At 36.7% G+C, this 23,063-nt stretch overlaps 1 protein-coding gene across 1 annotated transcript in view; it reads left to right on the forward strand.

Moving 5' to 3' along the window:
• The window catches only part of hsd17b4 (hydroxysteroid (17-beta) dehydrogenase 4), a 203,241-nt gene that overhangs the window by 147,592 nt on the left and 32,586 nt on the right, over positions 1–23,063 (forward strand). The window contains exons 18-19 of the mRNA XM_039758980.1: positions 8,684–8,753; positions 11,682–11,788. Coding sequence (XP_039614914.1) covers positions 8,684–8,753; positions 11,682–11,788 — 177 coding nt within the window. The remainder of the gene's footprint in view (positions 1–8,683; positions 8,754–11,681; positions 11,789–23,063) is intronic.

Raw genomic sequence — 23,063 nt, forward strand, 5'->3', positions numbered from 1 at the left:
TTTGCACATGCGTGTGAAAATGTGGCCATTTTTTAAAGAAATGTGAGGTCATTATTTGTTTTAAATTGCTAATTTCTAGTCAATATTATTTTTGAAAGCAAATAATAATTATTAGGTACCTATTTTTGGAAGATACTGTTGTTAACTTACGTGATTGACTGTTTTCTCTTACAATGCCACCTAGTAGTCTCCTGGAGCCAGTAAAGCCCCTAACCGTTGATAGACATGAAGATGGGCCAGGCAAATAAGAACACACACATTCAGCAAGGGTTTGGTACTAAAGTGGTCTGTGTTTTTATTTAAAATCCAAACAAAAGTGCAAATAGTGTAGTGTAAAATCTTCACAACAAATAAATACTCCAATAAAATCAGATAGATAGATAGATACTTTATTAATCCCAAGGGGAAATTCACAGTGACACTCTTTGAGTTAAAACCAAATAAATAATTTAAGAAGAGAACCAGAGTATAACACAATCATCGTGTCTTCAATTTTCTTCCTCTGTTTAGTACCAAGATTATCGCCAATCCCTCTCTGTCTCCCTGGCTCACCCATAGCTCGCTCAACCATAGAGACTCCAGGAGATGCAGTCTTCTACACCCTGTCTTGGCTGCCTTTGTCAGCATCTGCCAGACCGCCGATCCTTCACTCCTCTGTAGGTCTAACAATCACGCTGCTTCTTAGTCGCCATCTGGCTGGCTCACAGGCACATTCTGCTTCAATCTCCCAATAGTGCTGTCATGGTTTTCTCCATGGATTTGCTCGCCATTGATTCTTTTTTCCTCTCTGCCATGTAGGCTCCCTTATATCCTGGCTGATTTAATTCTGGAGTGACCCTCCTTCCACTTCAAGGTGCGAATGAGCCACCTGACTGACTTCCATTTGCATTTAAGTGAATGATCAGCCAGGTATCCTCAATCAACCCATGGTAGCACATGCTTGCACACTCCAGAACTAGATTGCTTATTTAAAACTTCATTTTGCCACAGATGTCTTCTTATAGGTTTGTTCTTGCTTTTTACTTAGATGCTGCTATGACCTTTTTATAAATGAGTGCATACATGGCTTAAAAATTGGTAGTGTTAAATAACTTAATGGCTGTGTGTGTTATGTGATTCTTAATTAAAGGGTACATAGTGTATAAGAACAAATGAGCACTGTATTCAGACCTCTGTACATGCTGATGTTTGAAGTTAGCCACCAGAGAACTGTGTCTGACAGTCCAGTTAGTACTATAAAAATAACATTAAATAATGAGTTAAGGCTGCTTCTGTGTTGTAAACACAGAACTAAATTTATCATTGATGTTGATAAACTTAATACAACCATATGAAAAAGTTTGGGAACCCCTCTTAATTCTTTGGATTTTTGTTTATCATTGGCTGAGCTTTCTAAGTAGCAACTTCCTTTTAATAAATGGCATGCCTTATGGAAACAATAGTATTTTGGCAGTGACATTAAGTTTATTGGATTAGCAGAAAATATGCAATATGTATCATAACAAAATTAGACAGGTGCATAAATTTGCTCACCCCAACAGAGATATTACATTAATACTTAGGTGAGCCTCCTTTTCCAAATATAACAGCATCTAGATGCCTCCTATAACTTTTGATGAGTGTCTGGATTCTGGATGGGAGGTATTTTTGACCATTTTTCCATACCATATCTTTCCAGTTCAGTTAAATTTGATGGTTGCCGAGCATGGACAGCCTGCTTCAAATCATTCCATAGGTTTTCGATGATATTCAAGTCAGGGGACTGTGATGGCCATTCCAGAACATTGTACCTCTCCCTCTGCATGAATGCCTTTGTAGATTTCAAACTGTGTTTTGGGTCATTGTCTTGTTGGAATATCCAACCCCTGCGTAACTTCAACTTTGTGACTGATGCTTGAACATTATCCTGAAGAATTTGTTAATATTGGGTTGAATTCATCCAACCCTCAACTTTAACAAGGGCCCCAGTCCCTGAACTAGCCCCACAGCATGATGGAACCTCCATCAAATTTGACAGTAGGTAGCAGATGTTTTTTTTGGAATGCGCTGTTCTTCTTCCGCCATGCAAAGCGCTTTTTGTTATGACCAAATAACTCCATTTTTGTCTCATCAGTCCAAAGCACTTTATTCCAAAATCTGCCTTGTCTAAATGAGCATTTGCATACAACAAGCAACTCTGTTTGTGGTGTGAGTACAGAAAGGGCTTCTTTCTCATCACCCTGCCATACAGATGTTCTTTGTGCAAATTGCACTGAATTGTAGAACGATGTACAGATACACCATCTGCAGCAAGATGTTCTTTCAGGTCTTTGGAGGTTAACTGTGGGTTGTCTGTAACAATTCTCACTATCCTGCGCATATGCCACTCCTTTATTTTTCTTGGCCTGCCAGACCTGGGTTTAACAGCAATTGTGCCTGTGGCCTTCCATTTCCTGATTACATTCCTTACAGTTGAAACTGACAGTGTAAACCTCTGAGATAGTTGTTTGTAGCCTTCCTCTAAACCATGATACTGAGCAGCCTTTGTTTTCAGAACTTTTGAGAGTTGCTTTGATGATCACATGCTGTCACTCTTCAGATACCTTTTCTCATGATTGGACACACCTGTTTGGCTTAACGAGCTAATCCAACCAATTTGGTGTTGCAAGTGATCAGTATTGAGCTGTTACATGCATTCAAATCAGCAAAATTACAAGGGCAGCACCCAAATTTTTGCACAGCCAGTTTTTCACATTTGATTTAATTTCATACACCTAAATACTGCTTCACTAAAAATCTTTGTTCGGAAAACACCCCAGTACTCCAATGTTCCTAGGAAATGAAAGACATACCACTGTTATCTTTTTTGTTGCAAGTAGAGTAAATTATTATGCAGGCTGAGAGGGGGTTCACAAACTTTTTCATATGACTGTATATGCCCAAAGGAATGTGACCACAGCAGCGTTGTAAGAAAATATAATACCGCAATAAGTAAAGTTTAACATCATAAACTGATTGTGAGACTGCACACATATTCCTCAAAGAGATATCACTGTGTCACCCATATTATTGTTTTGTTTTGTTTATAGAAATGTCTTGGGTGGCCAAGGCTGTAATTAGAAAGTTCATTAATTATGTTTAATTAAGTAGTTATTAATGGCATTCTTTGTGCTAGTCAGTTTGCACAGATTGAGTTTGGTTTGTTTCCCACAGCTAATGACAGGGCAAATTCATAGAGCTGGGATTGTTCAGTCCCAAGTCACCCTTATCATGTTTATTGGACTTTAAGCACTTCTCCTTCTGTTTCTAATTATCTGTAACAATGTGTCTAGAACAAATTCACAGTGCTCAAAGTAACAATCTCCTAGTCTTTACTGCTTACTTTATCTGATTGTGTTCTTTTTCTTTGTAGTGGCAACTTTTGGTATCTCCCACACTTACATTACCAGCAAATGTATTATTAATTGTAGAAATATAACCATGTAGCTATGATCCACTCAGACCAATTTCTATGGCGTACACGTAATTAATATGGAGCCTGTCAGGTGTCATGCCCTATTTATTCCTCAATTTTTCAAAGACACATTTAGTCATATAACTTCCTATTACTTGCTAGAGTTGCTATTTAAGAAAGAACTTGTTCACAAGACATTGCCTATAGCTGAAGATGACCTGAATTTGAGGTGTTGCAATATTTTAGCAAAGGGCACAGAACCTTCTGAATGTATTCTTTTCTTTGTTTTTTTATGATTTAAAATTATTTTTATACTAATTTCAGTACCACTTTAGAGGTTATGCCTTGCTTCTCTTCATAATCTTTATTTCTCCTATTTATAAAATCCATTGTCTATATTCAACTATAATTCAGTAATGTGAAAGGTTTTAGTTTTTCTGTGAGGCTAAGACTTGGCAGTAACCATGGCATTTTTTTATAATTTGTGTAGAACTACTACTTATAGTTTGACCCTACAAAAACTATGCCTGCCATTAGCTATCAAACCTTAAAAGACCTTGAGTAGTTTAGCATGTTGCAGCTATTGTCTTAACTTAAATATGTTGATACTACCAAGGATTGAGAATTTATAATATGTGGTGATTTCAACCATGTGACTTTGGAATAAATTATGACAAACTTCCATTCATTTGCCTCATGTTCCACTTGAGGAAACAAGGCTGGGCCAGTTATATTCAAACATTAAAGATAGTTTTAAGTGTAAACCTGTGGCACCTTTGGGCAGATCTAACCACAGTCAAATCCATTTTACTCCTAACTACAAACCAGTTATTAAATTACAATATGTTTCCACCAAGTTAGTGAGGAAGTGGAGCCCGGAGGCTCAAATGGCTCTGAATGACTGCTTCCAAAGGACTGATTATGAAATGATGTGTGAGACATAATAATATTGAGGAAATCAGACACTGCACCATAGACTTCTTTGTAGACATTAATGTACCCTCAAAAACCTTGCACCGTTTTCCAAACAACAAGTTCTGGATTGCTACAGAGGTAAAAAGGTCTTCTGAATAAGAAAAGAGCTTTCAAATGTGGTGATAAAGAAGCTGTAAAGGGCATACAGAGAGTGCGGGAGAAAAATCTTAGTGAAGGAAAGGAAGCTTACAGAGCTAAAATAGAAAATAAACTGACTCAGAATAACATAAAGGATATTTAGAAGGAACTGAGCATAATTACTCGACTCAAGCAATCCAGGGCTCAGGTTTGCTAAAAGGGAATGTGGACAAAGCTAACACCCTGGCACAATTTTTTTATATATTTTCCCTTCTTCCATAACCACCACCTTCCAGTGGTCAGTTCACCCGACACCATCCCTACTACATCATCAACTAATATCACCTCAGCTGGAATGGCCAGTGTTGAGTTCCCCTCCAGTCAGTGTTGGCTGTCCTTACCTGGTGACCCAGTGGGAAGAAAACTGAGGAGGCTACACACAGGAAAAGCTGCAGGTCCGAATGCAGTCAGTCCTTAAGTTCTTATACCTTGTGCTGACCAACTTTGTGATATACTTTGCAACTTTTTTCAGTCTATTTTCAGTTTTATTTCTTGAGTGCCTTCAACAACATGTATTCATTCTTGATAAAGGGGTAAGCTAATTGATACACTGGTAGATGAGCCCATGGTGTCCTGGTTAATGGACTATCTGTGGGGGCACACTGCAGTTTGTGAGCCTTAAGGATTTTTTTTTCTGATATGGATGTGAGCAATACTGGAACACCATAAGGAATTTATCTCCTTTTCTTTTCGCTCAATACACATTGCAATAAAAATATAATACCAGATCAAGTTACTTTTGAAAATTCCTTAATGATTCTACACTAATGGGGCTTATTGGCAAAGGTATGAGACAGAGTATACAAATTAAGTGGAGAACTTTGTTTCTTGGCACAGAAAGAATCGTCTAACTAACCCTAGCAAAATGAAAGAACTGTTTATTGATATTTGCTACACCAATGATCCTGTGTCCCTGGTCAGTAATCAGGGAGTGGATGTTGAAGTGGCGCACTGCTACAAGAAATTGGGGATCCACTTTATTGACAGACTGGACTTGTTTCATAACACAGTGGAACTAACTAAGAAAGGGCAGAGCAGACTATTTTCTTAGGAGACTGCGCTCCTTTTATGTGAATACTGATTTCCTTTACATATTGTACAACTCAGTGATGGCCAGTGTAATTTTCTGTGTTGTAATGTGCTAAACCAGTAACATCACATCAAGAATCAACAAATTAATTAAGGGACACCCTCTTGACAACTGAAGGTAGTAGTGAAGGTGAGAGAGAGAGAGGTTGGGAGCATGTGCTGATAGCGCATTGCCGCATCTACCACACGCCAAAACACCCGGATTGGGACCCGAGTGCAGCGGGTGACACCTGAGCACATGAGGATGACAAGAAAAGTGACAGCCAGTGCTGCAGATCTTGTTCCTGATGCACTAACACAAAGGACTTTCAGCCAAGAAATTATTCAGCAGAAATATGTCAAGAAATGCTACTGGGGACCCTTTATACAAATGGCAGTGTACCTATATAATGCTTCACTGTGACTGCCAAGTCAGATGTTGCAGTATGGAATATTGCAGAGTGACTGGCAATTAACATCACTGAAGACTTTGTCTGGCTAGAATCTCTATAATATATATGTATGTGAAGAAAATTCTTTGTGAAATATATTTGTTCCATCTTAAGACTTTTTATGGATTGGATCGCTATGTGTGTGTGTGTGTGTTAATCTTTAACAGCAAGATTAGAACCACCTAGTAAACATTCTTGATGTCTCAGAAATTTCACGATAATACAGTAACCATTCTGCTTTTTTAGATAACTGCCTCACTTTTGTAGTTTATTATTTCAATTAAGTTATCTACAAATAATTAAATAAAATGTTCCAGGTAACAAACTTGCTGCTTACTACAACTTGTATGACATCTAATGTTCTCTGAAGATAGTTCAGGCACATTCTGGAACTGAATGAATTATCTTGAGACAATGCTGTGTCACTTTTATGGAACCAACTTTCTGAAACTGTCTGCCTTGTTGTGTTGATGTAACTTTTTCTTCTATTTTTTTAAGTATTCGTTCCACGTATATACATTACAGAAGAAGTTTTATAAAATGATAATCATACTTAAGTTTCAGTAAAGCACAATTAAAAGATTTAAAAAAAAGTCTGTTCAGTCAGAAATGCAGTCAATTCCATTCAGTCAATTTGTAAACGCCATTAGACCATTTTGTTATTGGGGTGCTACACCAATAAAAATCCTGTTTAATAAAGTTTATTTCTCATAAAAAAATAAACAAAATGAAACCAAATCAAATGCCTTTGCACTGTGATTAAACATGCTGGTGTCAAGGAGCTGCATACTTCCTTTGCCTTCTGTCATCAAAAGATGCTATTCCTGTTAGACCAGCTGTTTATATATGCCCCAAGCCCAAGGAGGCCAGGCTAGGCTCCTTTTCCTGGAGACTGCTTGGAGCTGTGGACATTGTTAGCAAGCAGCATCCCCTCCTGCCTTGGAGTGGTATTGACAGGCTTACCCAGGCCTCCAGCATGGTCCCTAATCCGACATGCATAAAACTGAAAATAATATGTTGTCTCAATACATCAGTTCAAAAGAAGAAAATATATCAATAGTCACTGTAAGGTGAGTTACTAAGGAAAAATTCTAGGTATTTAGTCCATTAACACATGCATTTGATAACTTCAAATAGCTTAATATTCAACCAAATAAGACATATGTGCAAAAAGCACACAGGGGTCATCATGGGGGAATTTAACTTTCCAAACAATGATTTATAAGCCCCACTCTAAAATACAGAAGTAGACGTTGTAATGGTGCTCATTGCAGGTTAATGTTTTCTCACCAAGTTTGAGTCAAGCCCAATCTTGTCTTTTTTGAGAATTAAACACAGAATAAAAGAAACTGATGTAATTGATCCTTTAAGAACAAAACATTTGAAATCATATTTGCAAAAATGCACACCAGAACAAAATGTGTAATTTGTGAAAAGTAAACTTTACAGGGATGACTAAATTATCTAGAAAACACAGTATGAGAAAATAATGCCAGCGCTACTCTAAATAATATACAGTATCCTTTCAGAGACATCCATATCCAGGACCAAAATAAATAAATATTTTTGTGTTGGTAATTTTCTTTTCTTTTCTTTTTTTAAATGCATTAAGTTGACTTTTGACTTGAAATTGATTGTCAATATTGGCAACACTTCTATTATTGGGGATAGCAGTAACCAAGAAGCAAGAGTAGCTATTATGTTGGCCCAGCTCTGAATGGACTGGGACTTGAGATATTCTAAAAAGCTGTATGGTGACTTTACATACTGACAAATGTGCACATGTATTCAGTAACAGCAGCATTGTCTGCAGCAACCCAATCAGTTAAAAAACAAACAAAAAAAAAAAAACTTGTGACATAATTTTTGCATCGTCTTCAGATCAGGAAAACCATTAACAAAACAAAGACAAAAATTACAAAAACTACAAAATAGCACAAAATCTACAGAACCTGGCATTCATTTCAGTTCATCATGCTGTGCATAAGCCAATATATAAACTGAAGATTAGTGATCAAATATAAAAAAAAAAACTTTTACAGTTAGTTTTACACAAATTAGGGCAGCTTCTATGTATACCATTGCTCTGCAGGGTTTTTTTTTTGTCCAAGGAGAACAGGCAAAGAAAAATATATTCAGTTGCCTGTGAGTATTCATCTGCAGCAGCCCCCCTAAATTCAGTAGTTTCTGAGAAACAGCTTCTTACTTAAATCTGACTGTAGTGGGATTGTCCTCTCCAGACATCATTAGGCTAAATTGCCCAAGGATAAATGTCTAATGTGCACACTTCAAATTTAAATTTTCATGAGTTTTATGCATCATCACATATGGCGTCTTCTGGGTTCTTGATATTAATCCATGCACTCTAAGGAATGTCTGTTCAATGCTAAAGCCCACAAGCTTATTTCTCCTACTATTACATTATATAAAATTCTTCTTTAAAGATGACAAAATTACATTTAAAAGTATTTACAGTAATTGATGTTCTTTGTTGCTTATTTAGTACAAAAATAATTAATTGGTTTATGTCAAGTTCTGAGAAACTACAGCAGTTCACTTTTCTAGTAATTAAAAGTGACTTGTTCATTATTATGTCATTTTATTTCTCCCTTCACAGGCTGCCTTATACCGGCTCAGTGGGGATTGGAATCCGTTACACATTGATCCCAATTTTGCAGCTATGGCAGGTAAATACCACAAAACTGGATGACTTAGAAATTAGTAGTGGCATTTTACATTATATTGCAAATTCTGCCTTGATAACTATGAACATAAAAATATTTATTAAGTTAACCTTAAAATCATTTCTCTTAGGCATTAAATTTGTGACTATAAAATATAAGTTGATAAGCTGCATATTTTAAAAAGAGATATGCAATATGATGGATTTTTTCTAAAGATTAAACCAGTGTTGAAATATTACACTAACTGTATTTGTTCCATTAATTATTTAAAATTGTTTTAAATAAACACTAATTTAAAAACAATAAAAAGAACTTGTGAGTGCTTTGTATAAGTAGTCTGAGTGATATATTGCTAAGAAAAGTCCTGTATTGTTTTACCTCTAATTTGTTTCTCTCTGCTGTTGTAGCTTAACATTTATTTTTTACTGGACTCAGCAGTTGCCCTCAATTCTGGTATTTCTTCACAGAATCCGGTTTACCTCAAACATCTAATCTTTATTTTATATAGTTCCTTTCTTTAACAAATACAATCCCAAGGCAGTTGATGAGTACACATTCACAGTATAACTTTTTGTGTATATTTTAACTTGCTGTGGGCAACCTATTGATTCAAACTTTTTTATTCATTACAACACACACTAGCTGAGAATTAAATGCCATTACTACTATTTGTGCTAGCATTGCGTCACTTGAAACGGATGTGTTTAAGGGACCTTCAAGTAGGGAATTGCCTCCCATTGTCATTGTCTTCACTTTACAGAACCTCAGTATTCTGCTTTTAAATGCTGTTTTAGCATCCCTAGTGAGAAAGTTACAATAAGCATACATACTGGAGAGAGCAAAAGATGTCTTAATTCATAAACACCACTTGACATTGGTTACATGTACTATTGTTTGTCCAATCTAAGCATTCCATTATTAGGTTAAGTAAGAAGTTAACTGAACATTTCTCATTCAAGCAAGAAAATAAACCAGTTTTCTATTCTCCTTTCCAGGTCTAAGGTTTAATGCTGTGCTTTCATCAAGGTGTTTGAATACTACCCAGAGGGTCCAGCAGATTATAAGATTCCTTAGGCTGAAGTGTTCAAGTTAAAAGAAAATATTAACTATTATTACCACAGTCAAGAATTCTCTATAAATATATGTAAAGTCAAAGGTTTCTTTATCTATCAATCCCCTATACTTTCCAATGATGTTTGATATTTGCACTTTGAAAAATTATTCCCTACAACCCTACAATCAATGGAGGGTACCTTGCAACCCCCATTACCACCTAGCACAGACAAACAGTTAGACATACAGCAGATATTTTATTTTGCCAAAAATTGACAGATGTCTCTTTGCTTTATGACAGAGTAAACACCTAGCCCTCATATTTCAGGTTGTTTTCCTTATACTTAATTTATATATATGATCTTAGAGGTCAGACCTCCTATGAATTACACAACTAATCACATTTTATTTCTGTTGGATTTTGCACAGTGGACACATCAAGAATTGCAAAACAAAGATTTTATCCAACATCTTTAGAAGCCATGACTACTTTGCAAGTGATCGATTCTGGCACTTTAAAATGATATTGTTAGTAATAACAGTGTCCATATACGGGATCAATCAGAGATTAGAAAGGTCACAACATACAATTCCATTGGAACCAACTGGTGTGTCACAGCACATCCCAGTTTTAAAAACCAAAGCCCCTGTAATGTTTTAGCATAATTCTGAACAACCTAAATTGTTAGGCTAATTCACAAACTGGTTTCCTATCATGAAAGTTGTTCATATGTATTGTTGACTGCTGGCAAAGCAGAATAATGTTAATTCCAATAAACTATGCAGTTGAGCGCATTTTAATGTGTTTTTTTTTTCACGTTATGAATAATTTTGAACTTTAGTTGCAAATTTGTAACGGTTAAAATTTCTCCCCAGAAGAACATTTTGTATGCATGACAATATAAATTGAAATCTGTTATTTTAATCTGTTTTCTTATGTGGGCCAGTGACATACACTAGCTTCTTATGTGTGCTTGCCTTAGCAACTGTAAAGTACTGGAACATTACATACTTTAAGTGGCACAATAAAATAGCTTTATTTATTTTTATTTTATTGATTTTGAAGATTGCATCACAGTGAGTCAATTACAAATCAGGAAGATATTCAGTACTACATTTTGTTCATGACAGATAAGATTCCATTCCCCTACACATCTACCATGCAGAGAAAGAGAAAAAATTAATGTGATTGCAATCACATATGGTGGTTAGTTTTAACTGTTTTCAATTACAATAATTTAATGCTTGAGAATATGCCGCTATAGCTAGCTTTGTTAAATTTTATTAAATTAATTTAAGCAATTTTGTCTTAATATAATTTTCAAACCGAAGCATTGCTGACTTGCAAGTGTAAAATTACAATGTAAATTGATATTAAGACAAAAATAAGTATGCAATAATTTGTTTTTAAATTCTTTTATTAAAATCTGGTTTTATTAACAGAATGCTTACATCGTAGGAAATATTGTGGATTATCCCAAATGTTTACTTCAAGGTGCATTTTAAAGTAACTAATATCATCTTTCTGTAGTGTTCTTTTATGTTAAATTTATATTGTGATGTTAAGAGGATTGCGCACAGCATTTTATAGTTATGGTTTTTCATAATAATGAATCTGTTAATCAAATCAAATATTATTTACTTATGTGTTTATAATTTATGGATTTAAACAATTTCGTTTAATTAAGAGTTGTTTTTATGGTAACCTTACATTTTATGTGTAAATACACAATTCTATTATTATGATAAATTTAAAGAATTATAACCCTCGAGGTGACATTTAAACTTTATATCCGGTAGTCTAACCCCTGCCCTTAAACTGATTAACTATCTCCATTACCATGTAAATCATTATTAATAATAACTATTTTATTCTAGGTTTTGACAAGCCTATTCTACATGGATTATGTTCCTTCGGCTATGCTGCCAGACATGTTCTAAAGCAATATGCAGACAATGACATCTTAAAATTTAAAGCAATTAAGGTACAGTTATATATACAAAGGTTGCTTGCAATAATTATCATTTGAGGTTGCTACTAATATTTTACAGTTGCTAAAGGACAATATTTATAAATAAGATTGTTCTAGAATTTGACATGGATTTCCTTCTAATTACCTTGTATATTACAAGCACACTAAGAAAGATATACACAATCTTTATTAAATACAAAGCATAGGAGAAAATGTTTCTTTTTATGTTCAGACCTATGGGAAATTTATATTTGACAAAAATGATGTTCCCTTAACATTGTATTTTTAACTTAATCCCAGTGTGGTTTGAAAAAAGTTAATGGCTCTTCAAAACTCTTTGTTTATAAATCATTTTGGGAAAAAGCAAAAAGCTCAGGAGTGAAAAGAAATAAATAGTTGTTGACCTTTGTAAATCAGACAATGAATGTAAAGATAATAAAAATATCTAAATGTGATTAAATTTAGATGGTTGGATTTGAAACATCTGGTTTGCCACACTTAAAGGACATAATATTAGCTGGCTTTATGTATGCATTGCATACAGTATATGATGTTTTTCCTTATGTTTGTCATTAGTAAATTATTAATTTGAAGGAAGTAAAAATGGTTCCATTTGTGTGAAGAATTTGTAATATTTTTAACCTCAATGTCCTTGCGAAATGCCAGTAGTACAGTTATTGTTGAGTTTCCTTCAGTTAAAAAAAAAGGCATGCAAACAAAGGGCACACCACCTTTAAGTTTGTTGTTTTTTTTTGTTTTTTTTTACAAAACACTGAAGGAAGATAGACTTCTACCAAACCATTGCTCAAGTGCTAAAATGAAGTATGGCTGCAATATTACCTTGACAAAAATGTCTGCTGGACATTTCAGTGATTCCTCCTCCCCCACCCTGATACTAGTCTAAAGTCAGATCACTGTTTTTTTTTTAATATTTTCTGGGGAGGTAGGAAGGCTAAACATTAGCACACTGTGCTCTCACACAAATTGATCATCTTTTATACAGTAGATATGCAATTTTGTCATTGCACTTTTATCACCTGGAACTATAGTATTTTGGTTTGATTCCTTTTTTCCACATCATGGCCAGAATTAGACTGATCCTTGGTAGCCCCATATGTTTTGGCAGAGCTTCCTTTTACTAGAATCAAATTAAAATCATTCCAACTATATTTTAGTCCAGTAATAGCATATGTGGTTTCAAAGTAGAGGGGAATTAATTTAGCACAATATCCACATGGCATTCTCACTCCTGTATTTAATAGAAATGTGTTACTAATGAGTGGGTAACCTTATTCATTCCCCTAATAGTCTTAATGTGCAAACAGGCCATTTCCTTCAAGAACTGTTTGAAACTTAGATTTTTGCTGAAGTCATATGTCTTTTCTTTTACAGCCTTACTTTATTCTGTTTTTTTATATTCTTAACTCTTAATAGTTTGACTGATTCTGCGCTGTATCTTCTCCTTTTTAATTTCTTCCATCATTCAAAATCTGAGATGGATATCTTGTTACTCCTGTTCTGTTGACTGTTTTTAGTAACATAAAATTTTGTTTCAGGGTTTAAACTATCAGTTTACTCAGTTTCAGCTTGTACATAGGTTATTAATATCCCATTGTAACCAGCACAGATCTTTTCTGTTGTGCCTGTATGTCTAATTATTTCCCATATATTTTTGCATACCTTTTGCTGTCGTTCTCCTGTTTCCTATTTTTGCGTAGATGTCATGTGTCATGTGTTTAACGTACAATTTCCCCTTATTAACCAACATCTTTATTGTGATGGATACCTCGTCAGTTCAGCTTTCCTAAAGAAAGCCTTTCTTTTCGGTTCTATTACATCTTAACTGTTGCTAGTGCTCAGCTGGAAATCACCTGAATTATTTAATCACAATCGTTAGTCATTGTATAACATTATTTTATATTCTTTTTTATTCTGAGATCTAGGTATTTGTCCAAAGAGTCATGCATATAGAAAAGAAGATCTCATGTCCATTATAAAGTATAGTGGCTGTTCCTTAATGATATTGTCAAGTGAAATGTATTGTTCTTTATACATAGTACAGTGAAATTCATACTTGCAAGGCTACCTAGATAACAAAAACACAAGTCAAAATAAACGTAAATAAAAAGTATTCATTAGTTAGCATGAAAGATATGTGTACAATCATGTAAAAAAGTAGGCACGCCATATGAAAAGCTTGTTTCTTTTTTAACATAATGTGGACATATCAAGATTTGATCTTCATTTACATTAGATATATAGATAAATGTGTTATAACAAACATCCTGCTACTGATGCATTTTATACTCCATTGCTTACATTTTATTAATAAAAATAATTACAATTTTTGTGGAGAAAGCAAGTGCACACCTGCATTTATCACTATTGCGAATACCTAAAATTATAAACAGGTACACCAGATCAGGGTCTCATTTATAAAACATTGCGTGGTTTCAACTATGAAAATATGTATACTCCAAAAGGTAGGAAAATGCGTACGCCAATAAAAAATCTAATTTATAAAACCTGGTGAACACACTGTACATTTGTATGTAATTTAACATTTATGGGGACAGAGTGGTTGGCTTTAAGACCTAGGTATCTGCGCTGGCAATCAAACGGTTGCCGGTACAAATGCTGTAAACGCCAGAAGTGACTGTGCTCTGCTGGTCCCTTGAACAAAGCCCTTGACCTGCAATTGCTTCGTCCTGGGTATGACGTTAATCTACATCCAGCCGTGAAAGTAGGTCAGCCAATTTACAGGGAAAACAATGCGGTTAGTGGCAGGATTGGCACTCCAGGCACCATAAAAAACCTCACACTGTTCCAGTGTTGTGCTTAGGTGTCACCCACTGCACTCTGGTCCCAATCCAGGTGGGAGCGGCAACGCGTTGTCAACACGTGCTCCCAACCTCAGTCTCTACGCTTTATAAATCACAATCATCTTGTAAATGTGCATATGTGAACACGCCTCAAACTTTGCCCAGTTGCCACTCTGAAACAACCATATATAGACCATTTTAATCAACCTTGTGGACATCTAATGAACAGATTTACAAAGAACCTTAATTTGGGGGCCTAAGTATGGGTGCCACCAACAAGAGCAAATTCTGTTAGAACAAACTCCTTTTTTAACAAAATCCTTGTTTTAGCGATTTTTTTGTTTTGGTCCTTGCTATTTTCCTATAGAACTAATATTAGAAAATCTTATCTTATCTACAAAATGCATTACAACAAAGTAATTTTTTGAAAAAAAAAAAAGAAAAACATGCATTTCTTCTATACTTGGCCCAAAACTCATGATTCAGGAGCTCTACTGAACAGCCAGTTAGATTAACCATTTATGTCACTTGGTTTACTTGATAGTAGTCATTCCCTTGCTGCAGAGCAGAGCTCAAAAAGGTTTACTGCAGACCAGAGGTGTTGTGAGTATATGGAGAGGCATAATAACTCAGTTAAATTTGACTTCCGCTGTACTTGCGTATGAAGATTTGCTGCAGCAAGAATGTGTTACTTATTTCTGGGTTTCTCAACTTATGGTTTGACTTCACTGAGACCATTGATCAGATTGAGGATTAATTTTTCACTCACCCTTCAGCAAAATTGCTGACTGTTGAGCTTCCCTCGCGTTTAGATAGATAGATACTGTAGATACTTTATTAATCCCAAGGGGAAATTCACATAATCCAGCAGCAGCATACTAATACAAAAAACAATATTAAATTAAAGAGTAATAAAAATGCAGGTAAAAACAGACAATAACTTTGAATAATGTTAACATTTACCCCACCCCAGGTGGAATTGAAGAGTCGCATAGTGTGGGGGAGGAACAATCTCCTCAGTCTGTCAGTGGAGCAGGACAGTGACAGCAGTCTGTTGCTGAAGCTGCTCCTCTGCCTGGAGATGACACTGTTCAGTGGATGCAGTGGATTCTCCATAATCCATAATCAGCGCCCGTCGCTCTGCCATGGATGTCAAACTGTCCAGCTTCATGCCTACAATAGAGCCTGCCTTCCTCACAAGTTTGTCCAGGTGTGAGGTGTCCTTCTTCTTTGTGCTGCCTCCCCTGCACACCACCGCGTAGGAGAGGACACTCGCCACAACCATCTGATAGAATATCTGCAGCATCTTATTGCAGATGTTGAAGGACGCCAGTATTCTAAGGAAGTATAGTAGGCTCTGTCCTTTCTTACAAAGAGCATCAGTATTGGCAGTCCAGTCCAATTTATCATCCAGCTGCACTCCTAGGTATTTATAGGTCTGTACCTTCTGCACAAAGTCTCCTCTGATGATCACGGAGTCCATGAGGGGCCTGGGCTTCCTGAGATCCACCACCAGTTCCTTGGTTTTGCTGGTGTTCAGGTGTAAGTGGTTAGAGTCACACCATTTAACAAAGTTCTTGATTAGCTTCCTATACTCCTCCTCCTGCCCACTCCTGATGCAGCCCATGATAGCAGTGTTGTCAGCGAACTTTTGCACATGGCAGGACTCCAAGTTGTATTGGAAGTCCGATGTATATAGGCTGAACAGGACTGGAGAAAGTACAGTCCCCTGCGGCGCTCCTGTGTTGCTGACCACAATGTCAGACCTGCAGTTCCCGAGACGCACAAACTGAGGTCTGTCTGTAAGATAGTCCACGATCCATGCCACCAGGTATGAATCTACTCCCATCTCTGTCAGCTTGTCCCTAAGGAGCAGAGGTTGGATGGTGTTGAAGGCGCTAGAGAAGTCCAGAAACATAATTCTTACAGCACCACTGCCTCTGTCCAAGTGGGAGAGGGATCAGTGTAGCATATAGATGATGGCATCCTCCGCTCTCACCTTCTCCTGGTATGTGAACTGCAGAGGGTCGAGGTGTGGCGGACCTGTGGCCTCAGGTGGTGAAGCAGCAGCCGCTCCATGGTCTTCATCACATGTGACGTCAGAGCGACAGGCCGGAAGTCATTCAGCTCACTAGGACATGATACCTTTGGGACAGGTGTGATACAAGATGTTTTCCAAAGCCTTGGGGCTCTCCCCTGTTCCAGGCTCAGGTTGAAGATGCACTGTAGAAGACTCCCCAGCTCCAGCACACAGGCCTTCAGCAGTCGTGGCGATACTCCATCTGGACCCGCTGCTTTGCTGGCATCCTCAGTCTCCTCAGCTCTCTGCTTACCTGTGCTGCTGTAATTGTGGGTGGGGATGTCTCTCCTATGCTGGTATCAGCAGAAGGATGGGTGGAGGATGCAGTACTCCGAGGTGAGAGTGGGTTAGGGTGGTCAAACCTGTTAAAAAAGTTGTTCTTTTAGTTTGCTCTCTCCACGTCCCTCTCGGTGGCACCCTGCCTCGAGCTTCAGCCAGTGATGATCTTCATCCCATCCCACACTTCCTTCATGCTGTTATTCTGCAACTTCTGCTCCAGCTTTCTCCTGTACTGCTACTTCGCTGCCCTGAGCTGGACTCTGAGTTCCTTCTGCACGCGCTTGAGCTCATGCCGATCACCCCATTTAAAAGCCCTTTTCTTCTGGTTCAAAAGGCCCTTGATGTCACTTGTAATCCATGGCTTGTTGTTAGCATAGCAGCGTACTGTTCTTACTGGAACTACAATGTCTATACAGAAGTTGATGTAGTCAGTAGTGCAGTCAACAACCTCCTCAATGTTCTCACTATATGATCCCTGCAGGATATCCCAGTCCATAGTTCCAAAGCAGTCTCTCAGAGCCTGCTCTGCCTCAGGGGACGACTTCCTGAATGAGCGTGTGGTTGTAGGTAGCTCCCTCATTCTTGGTTTGTAGTGAGGCTGAAGCAGAACCAGGTTATGATCTGCTTTCCCAAGCGCAGGCAGCGGGGTGGCGCTGTATGCGTCTTTAATGTTTGCATACAGCAGGTCAATAGTCCTGTTTCCCCGGGTGTTACAATCCACATACTGGGAGAAGGCAGGTAATGTTTTGTCCAGCATCACATGGGTGCGTTTGTAATTTAGCAACTGCGGAATGGATGATGTCACCCGCTATCTCCGCGTTCGCCCAAGGAGGGATGTAAACAATAACAACAATGACGTGTCCAAACTGTCCTGACACTTTAGGTCCTGACATTTTTCACCAGCGCAGCCAGTTCGTTGATCTTATTTGGTAGTGGGTTCACATTTCCCAGGATCACAGAAGGCACCGAAGGTTTCTAGCGCCACTTTCTTGCTAGACGCTTGGCTTTTAACTTAGTACCAGCTCTGTTGCCACGATACAGCCTTCTTACCTCATCAGCTAAATAGGGAACCACACCGGCACAGGCATTTGTTCTCGGCGCTTGAAGTTGACTACTTGAATAGATGAGTCTCGGCGTGTCAAAATCTATGTCCAAGTAGTAAAAAGTGTCCAGGGAACGAGTCTACATAAAAGAAAGTGGTAGGAGTTAAGAGTGAAATAAAGAAAAATAGAGAAAAAAGTTAGAAAGATAAAGTCATACACAGAGCTGCTGGAAAGGCTGCCACAAGTTTTGATCATGTTTCACAAATGTGCCAAGATTTTACCCTATGAACACTAGCATACCATAAAGTTAAAAAAAAATTTGTTACATTTGAATGTGTCTTTCAGTTTTGTGCTCATAGATTCATACATCCAATTGTTCTTATTTATGAATGTGACCTTGACTTCATCAAACTTTTCTTCGTGATCTTTTTATGTAAAACTTTTCCTTGTTTAAAAGAAACGGTGAATTACAAAAGAACAGACTGGAAGTCAGAGATAGCCAGCCAATCCATAAAAAAATAACTCAACCTCATTTTTTTTTTCTTTTTTAACATATGCGGGCATAAAAAGATTTGATCTTCATTTGAACAATATCTTTTTATAAAGGGGATGTAAATAAGAAAAAAAACAATGAAAATTTGGCTTTGCAACAATCCATTTCCAACTGTGGAAAAAAGTCAAACCTTGGCTCAAATAACTGGTATTGCCCCCTTTGGCACAAACAGACTGAAGTTGGCATTTCTTCTCTGACGTGGACTGGGAGAAAATTTTTTTTCCACCTTTTTATGAAGAAGTCCCTTAAGTTGTGCGGTATTTGAGGGGTGTGTTGTGTGCAAAGCCCATTTCAAACCCCACAGAATCTTGATGGGGTGAATATCTAGGAGTGAATAATCCAGATGAGAGTGTGTGGAACCACATTGTTGGATCTGTCGATGGCCACTCACACCAATGGAACATGGCCAAGAAATAAGGAGACAGACAACATTAGCCCCACCTGTGCAAACCCACGCTTTAATCCCACCATGCCTACACCTGAACGGGTTTCTAAAATACAACACATATTCCTCTTATGTTAAATCCACCTCTGGTTACATAGTTTATTACTGAGGAATTCCAGAACACATCTGCTTTGTTAACTGAAGCATTACTGTAAATGGTACAGTATTAAACTGAGAATCTGAAACATGTTAGAATGAACATCAGAGTTGGCCTCGCCCCTTATGCAAGAAAACTTTATTTGGTGGCCTAAGCACATATGTCACCAACAAATGCAAATATGTTGAATTGTCGTGAACGTGTGAGCTCTACCAGCCATAACATGCCTAAATTAAAAAAAAAATATTCTGGCCTCAAACAAAGAAGCAAATCGCTCAATACTGGCAGTGTGAGCACATCTGGAGGGGGAAAAAGCGCATCTGTGCTCCCTGATTTTGATCTGCAATTGTAGCATTATGCTAGCGCAGTCCAAAATTACAGATTTGGCAGCTGAGACAGCTGAAGCAGAATCAGGTTAAACACTTAACATATGCCTTTGAGTGAAATAGCCATGCTAGTGCAATATATACAGTTGTCAGAAGGTAGATAAGGGGCAGAGTGATCTGGCTCCATATCAGCAAGGTCAGGGGGTATAAGATAATTATGCCATATGAGGCATTGGTAGCACCTCTCCTCTGTGCTCTGGATTTCGATGAAAGGCATATGGCACCAGCATTTGAGCGGGTAGCTACTAGCACCTGGCACATGTAATTACATGATTGCTGTTACAATGAACAGTATAGGCCATATGAAAAACATCAGGATTCAGCTGGTTGCCTTAACCAACAAGCCAGCCATTATGTACAGCACCATCAGCAAGTCATCTTCCAGTGCAAATTTTCCTCAAAATAAATGAATCACGGGTTGATGCAGGTCACTGAGCCACAATGTTTGTCCATCTCATCTTGGCATCACAGAGGACCTGTGCAATAATGGAATTACCAATTTTTATAGCTGTACAGTAGGATTGCCAAATTGAGTGACATTATTCAAATATAATTTGAAAGTATTTTTAAAAAGTCAAATTCAAAGGTAAAATCTGATAATATAAAAGAACAGTTGTTTGTTTTATGTTGCACTATGTTTGGCATTGTGTTGCTCCAAACAGGCTATACAATACAATTTTTTTTTTTTACAGATCCCTTTTTGCACATTACTTCCACAGTCAGTTTTTTAATAACTTCGAAACACTAGCTTGTATTGCTATTAGTAAAATGGAAAGGATTCTATCTTAAAGTCTAACACAATACATTTTAGCACAAATGTTCCTATAGAACTTGAGGCTCCTGGATTTACAGTTGTACTTATAACATTTGTTAATACATCCTGAAACTATTGTTCTTCTCCAGGCCCTTTTGCTGTTGGTATTGAACATGAGATCCCTGACTTAAGTGCTGTTTATTTTAGAACTGTTAGGCCTCTTTTGCAGTAAGCAAAAACTGGTTTACTTTTTTATTAATAATAATTGAAAATAACTAATGTATTTCTGATTTTCATTTTGTTTTTATAACAGCCAGCAATTTTTGCTACCTCTGAGAACTTGTGCCTTCAAACATAGCCTGGGTATTAATTGGCTGCTGATATGACATTCAAAAGAGAGACTGGGCTGAATTTAGTTCTCTATGTTTTCTTTGACTGCTTTCCATCACCAACAACTCTCAGCACTATAAAGTATCAATCTGGGTCCCATACACTCCCTACACTTCTTGTGCTTTCCTTTTATATTTTGTTCTATATTGCTTGTTAACATTGTAGTTTCCCTATGAATACTCAGTCTCATTTTTTTCAAAGTTGCTGTGAATAAATGCATTTGCTAAATAAACAATTATAATGTGGAGGAAATAGTTAAAGATCATTATAATGCCAGCTATAGTACATTCTTTTGTGAAACACATAAGACTCACTGTGCCTTCATTTATATAAAAGAGAAGCACTGGTGTCCTGGAGCAAACACAACATAAGTGGGAAGACAAAAATGAATTATGGCTATGTTTAATGAATTTGAGAAATTAAGAGAGATTTTGCCTGGGATTTTAATTTCCATTGCATGCATTCTGCTTTCTCTTTAATGGTGTTACTTTGTGTTCACGTTTTGTGAAGGGCTGTGTTTTCAAGTGTCACATTCATTTGAATTTTCATGTATGTCTTTTAAGCAGCATTGCAGGTGTCATAAGAATGTAATTCTTAACAAATGCTCTGCCCCAAAAATTAAAAATAGTAATAATAGTAGTAATGCTATTACATATAGGTCTTAGAAATTTTACACAGATTCAAATATATCTGAATATATAGTTATTTTTAATATGAATATTTGAACCTCAATTTTTGACTAATTTGTCAGCGTTAACCTACAATCAAGTTCATCCTCTTTGGCTATATTATATTTCTGGTATTGTACCTTTTCAGTTCATAACCACAAAACACTAGAGAGGATGGAAAAGTTAGCTCAAACTATTACTGGAATACAGACATCATCTGTTCAAGATATATTTAACACATGCTGCTTTAGAAATTCAAACAATATTATTAAAGACTTTGGCCATTCCGTGCACTAATGATTTCTCTTTCCTAAATTCTGGAAAATAGTTCAGGACCTGACCATGAGCACTTTCTGCAGTACTGTAAAAAAAAGTCCATAATTTGAGGATATTCATCAATGTCAATGCAAAGTGGCACCCCTTTCATAGAAAAAAGTTCATGTGCACCTTAGCAGGGGAAAATTGATGGTATATCACATCATTTTTCAGATTATTAAGATGCATCTTAATTCAAACAGTTTGAGATAACTCAGAACTTCACACTCTTTGTCCCTTTATTCAGAGAAATTGCTGCCTATTTCTCCCATACATTTAGTGTGTTAACCCATTGATGCTGACTTGCCTGATGCTGTACTTGCTGAGTAAACAGTCCCTAGCCTAATTTTACTTGATTGTTTACCTCTTTTGCAATTAATCAATCAATCAACATTTATTTATATAGCACATATTCATACAAAAAATGTAGCTCAAAGTGCTTTACAAAATGAATAGAAAAATAGAAGACACAATAAAAAATAAACATAAGTCAACATTAATTAACATAGAATAAGTAAGGTCCGATGGCCAGGGTGGACAGAAAAAACAAAAAACAAAGTCACTTTAGATAAAAACATCTGCTAAGCAAATAAATGTAAGTCTTTAAAACTTAACTGAATGTTAAAGAAGCTATATAAAAGAAATCTCAGTTGCAAGCAGCTCAAATACTGTTAAACAAATTGTAACTAGACCAGATATGTCTCATGGTATATATCCACAATGGGTGTTGTTAATGCATATTTCTGCAGCTAGAGCATTTATAAGGTTATGTGACTTTGTAAGCTTGGTTACTGTATGCTCAAGCTTTACACAAGCCATACAGTATGTCTTTATTTTGCTCTTATTAAATGGCATTATTTGGCAATATTAAATACTTGTAGAAGAGGAAGAAAAAGAAATAAAAAAGAATTGAAGCATTTCATTTTAAAACCTGTGCCTGTACATGCTTCATCTGAGAGATGTTTTTTGTTTGCTGTAATAGTAATTTTCATTCCAGTACTGAACATAACAATACATGTGAACAATGGTGCATAAATCCAACAACTTTTGGTTATTTTCTAAAAGCTTTGAATTCAAAATAGTGGGAAGAATTTAGTATTGTTTAATACATGAGTGATTCCAGCAACAGAGAGTTCAGGCATTCACCTTGGTGTGTGGCGGTAGCAAATGATAGAAAACCTTTTGTTCAAGAGAATTATGTAGGGCCATGTGGTGAGAAACCATTAATTATTGTGCAGTACCTTATTCCAAGTTCTTGTTTCAGCATTCACTTTCTAAGTAGCCAGTACTGAATTAAATGTAGTTTGAGTTTAGCTGTGTGCTGCACATCCCTTATGCAAGTCCAAAATAATACACACTATTAAAAAGAACAGTGAACTTATCATAACATTTAAATTAACATGCAGCAACACACAAAAATGCACAGGACACAACAAAGACACAAAATATTTACAT

This window comes from Polypterus senegalus, chromosome 7, assembly GCF_016835505.1.
Source record: "Polypterus senegalus isolate Bchr_013 chromosome 7, ASM1683550v1, whole genome shotgun sequence".
Classification (NCBI taxonomy): domain Eukaryota; kingdom Metazoa; phylum Chordata; class Cladistia; order Polypteriformes; family Polypteridae; genus Polypterus; species Polypterus senegalus.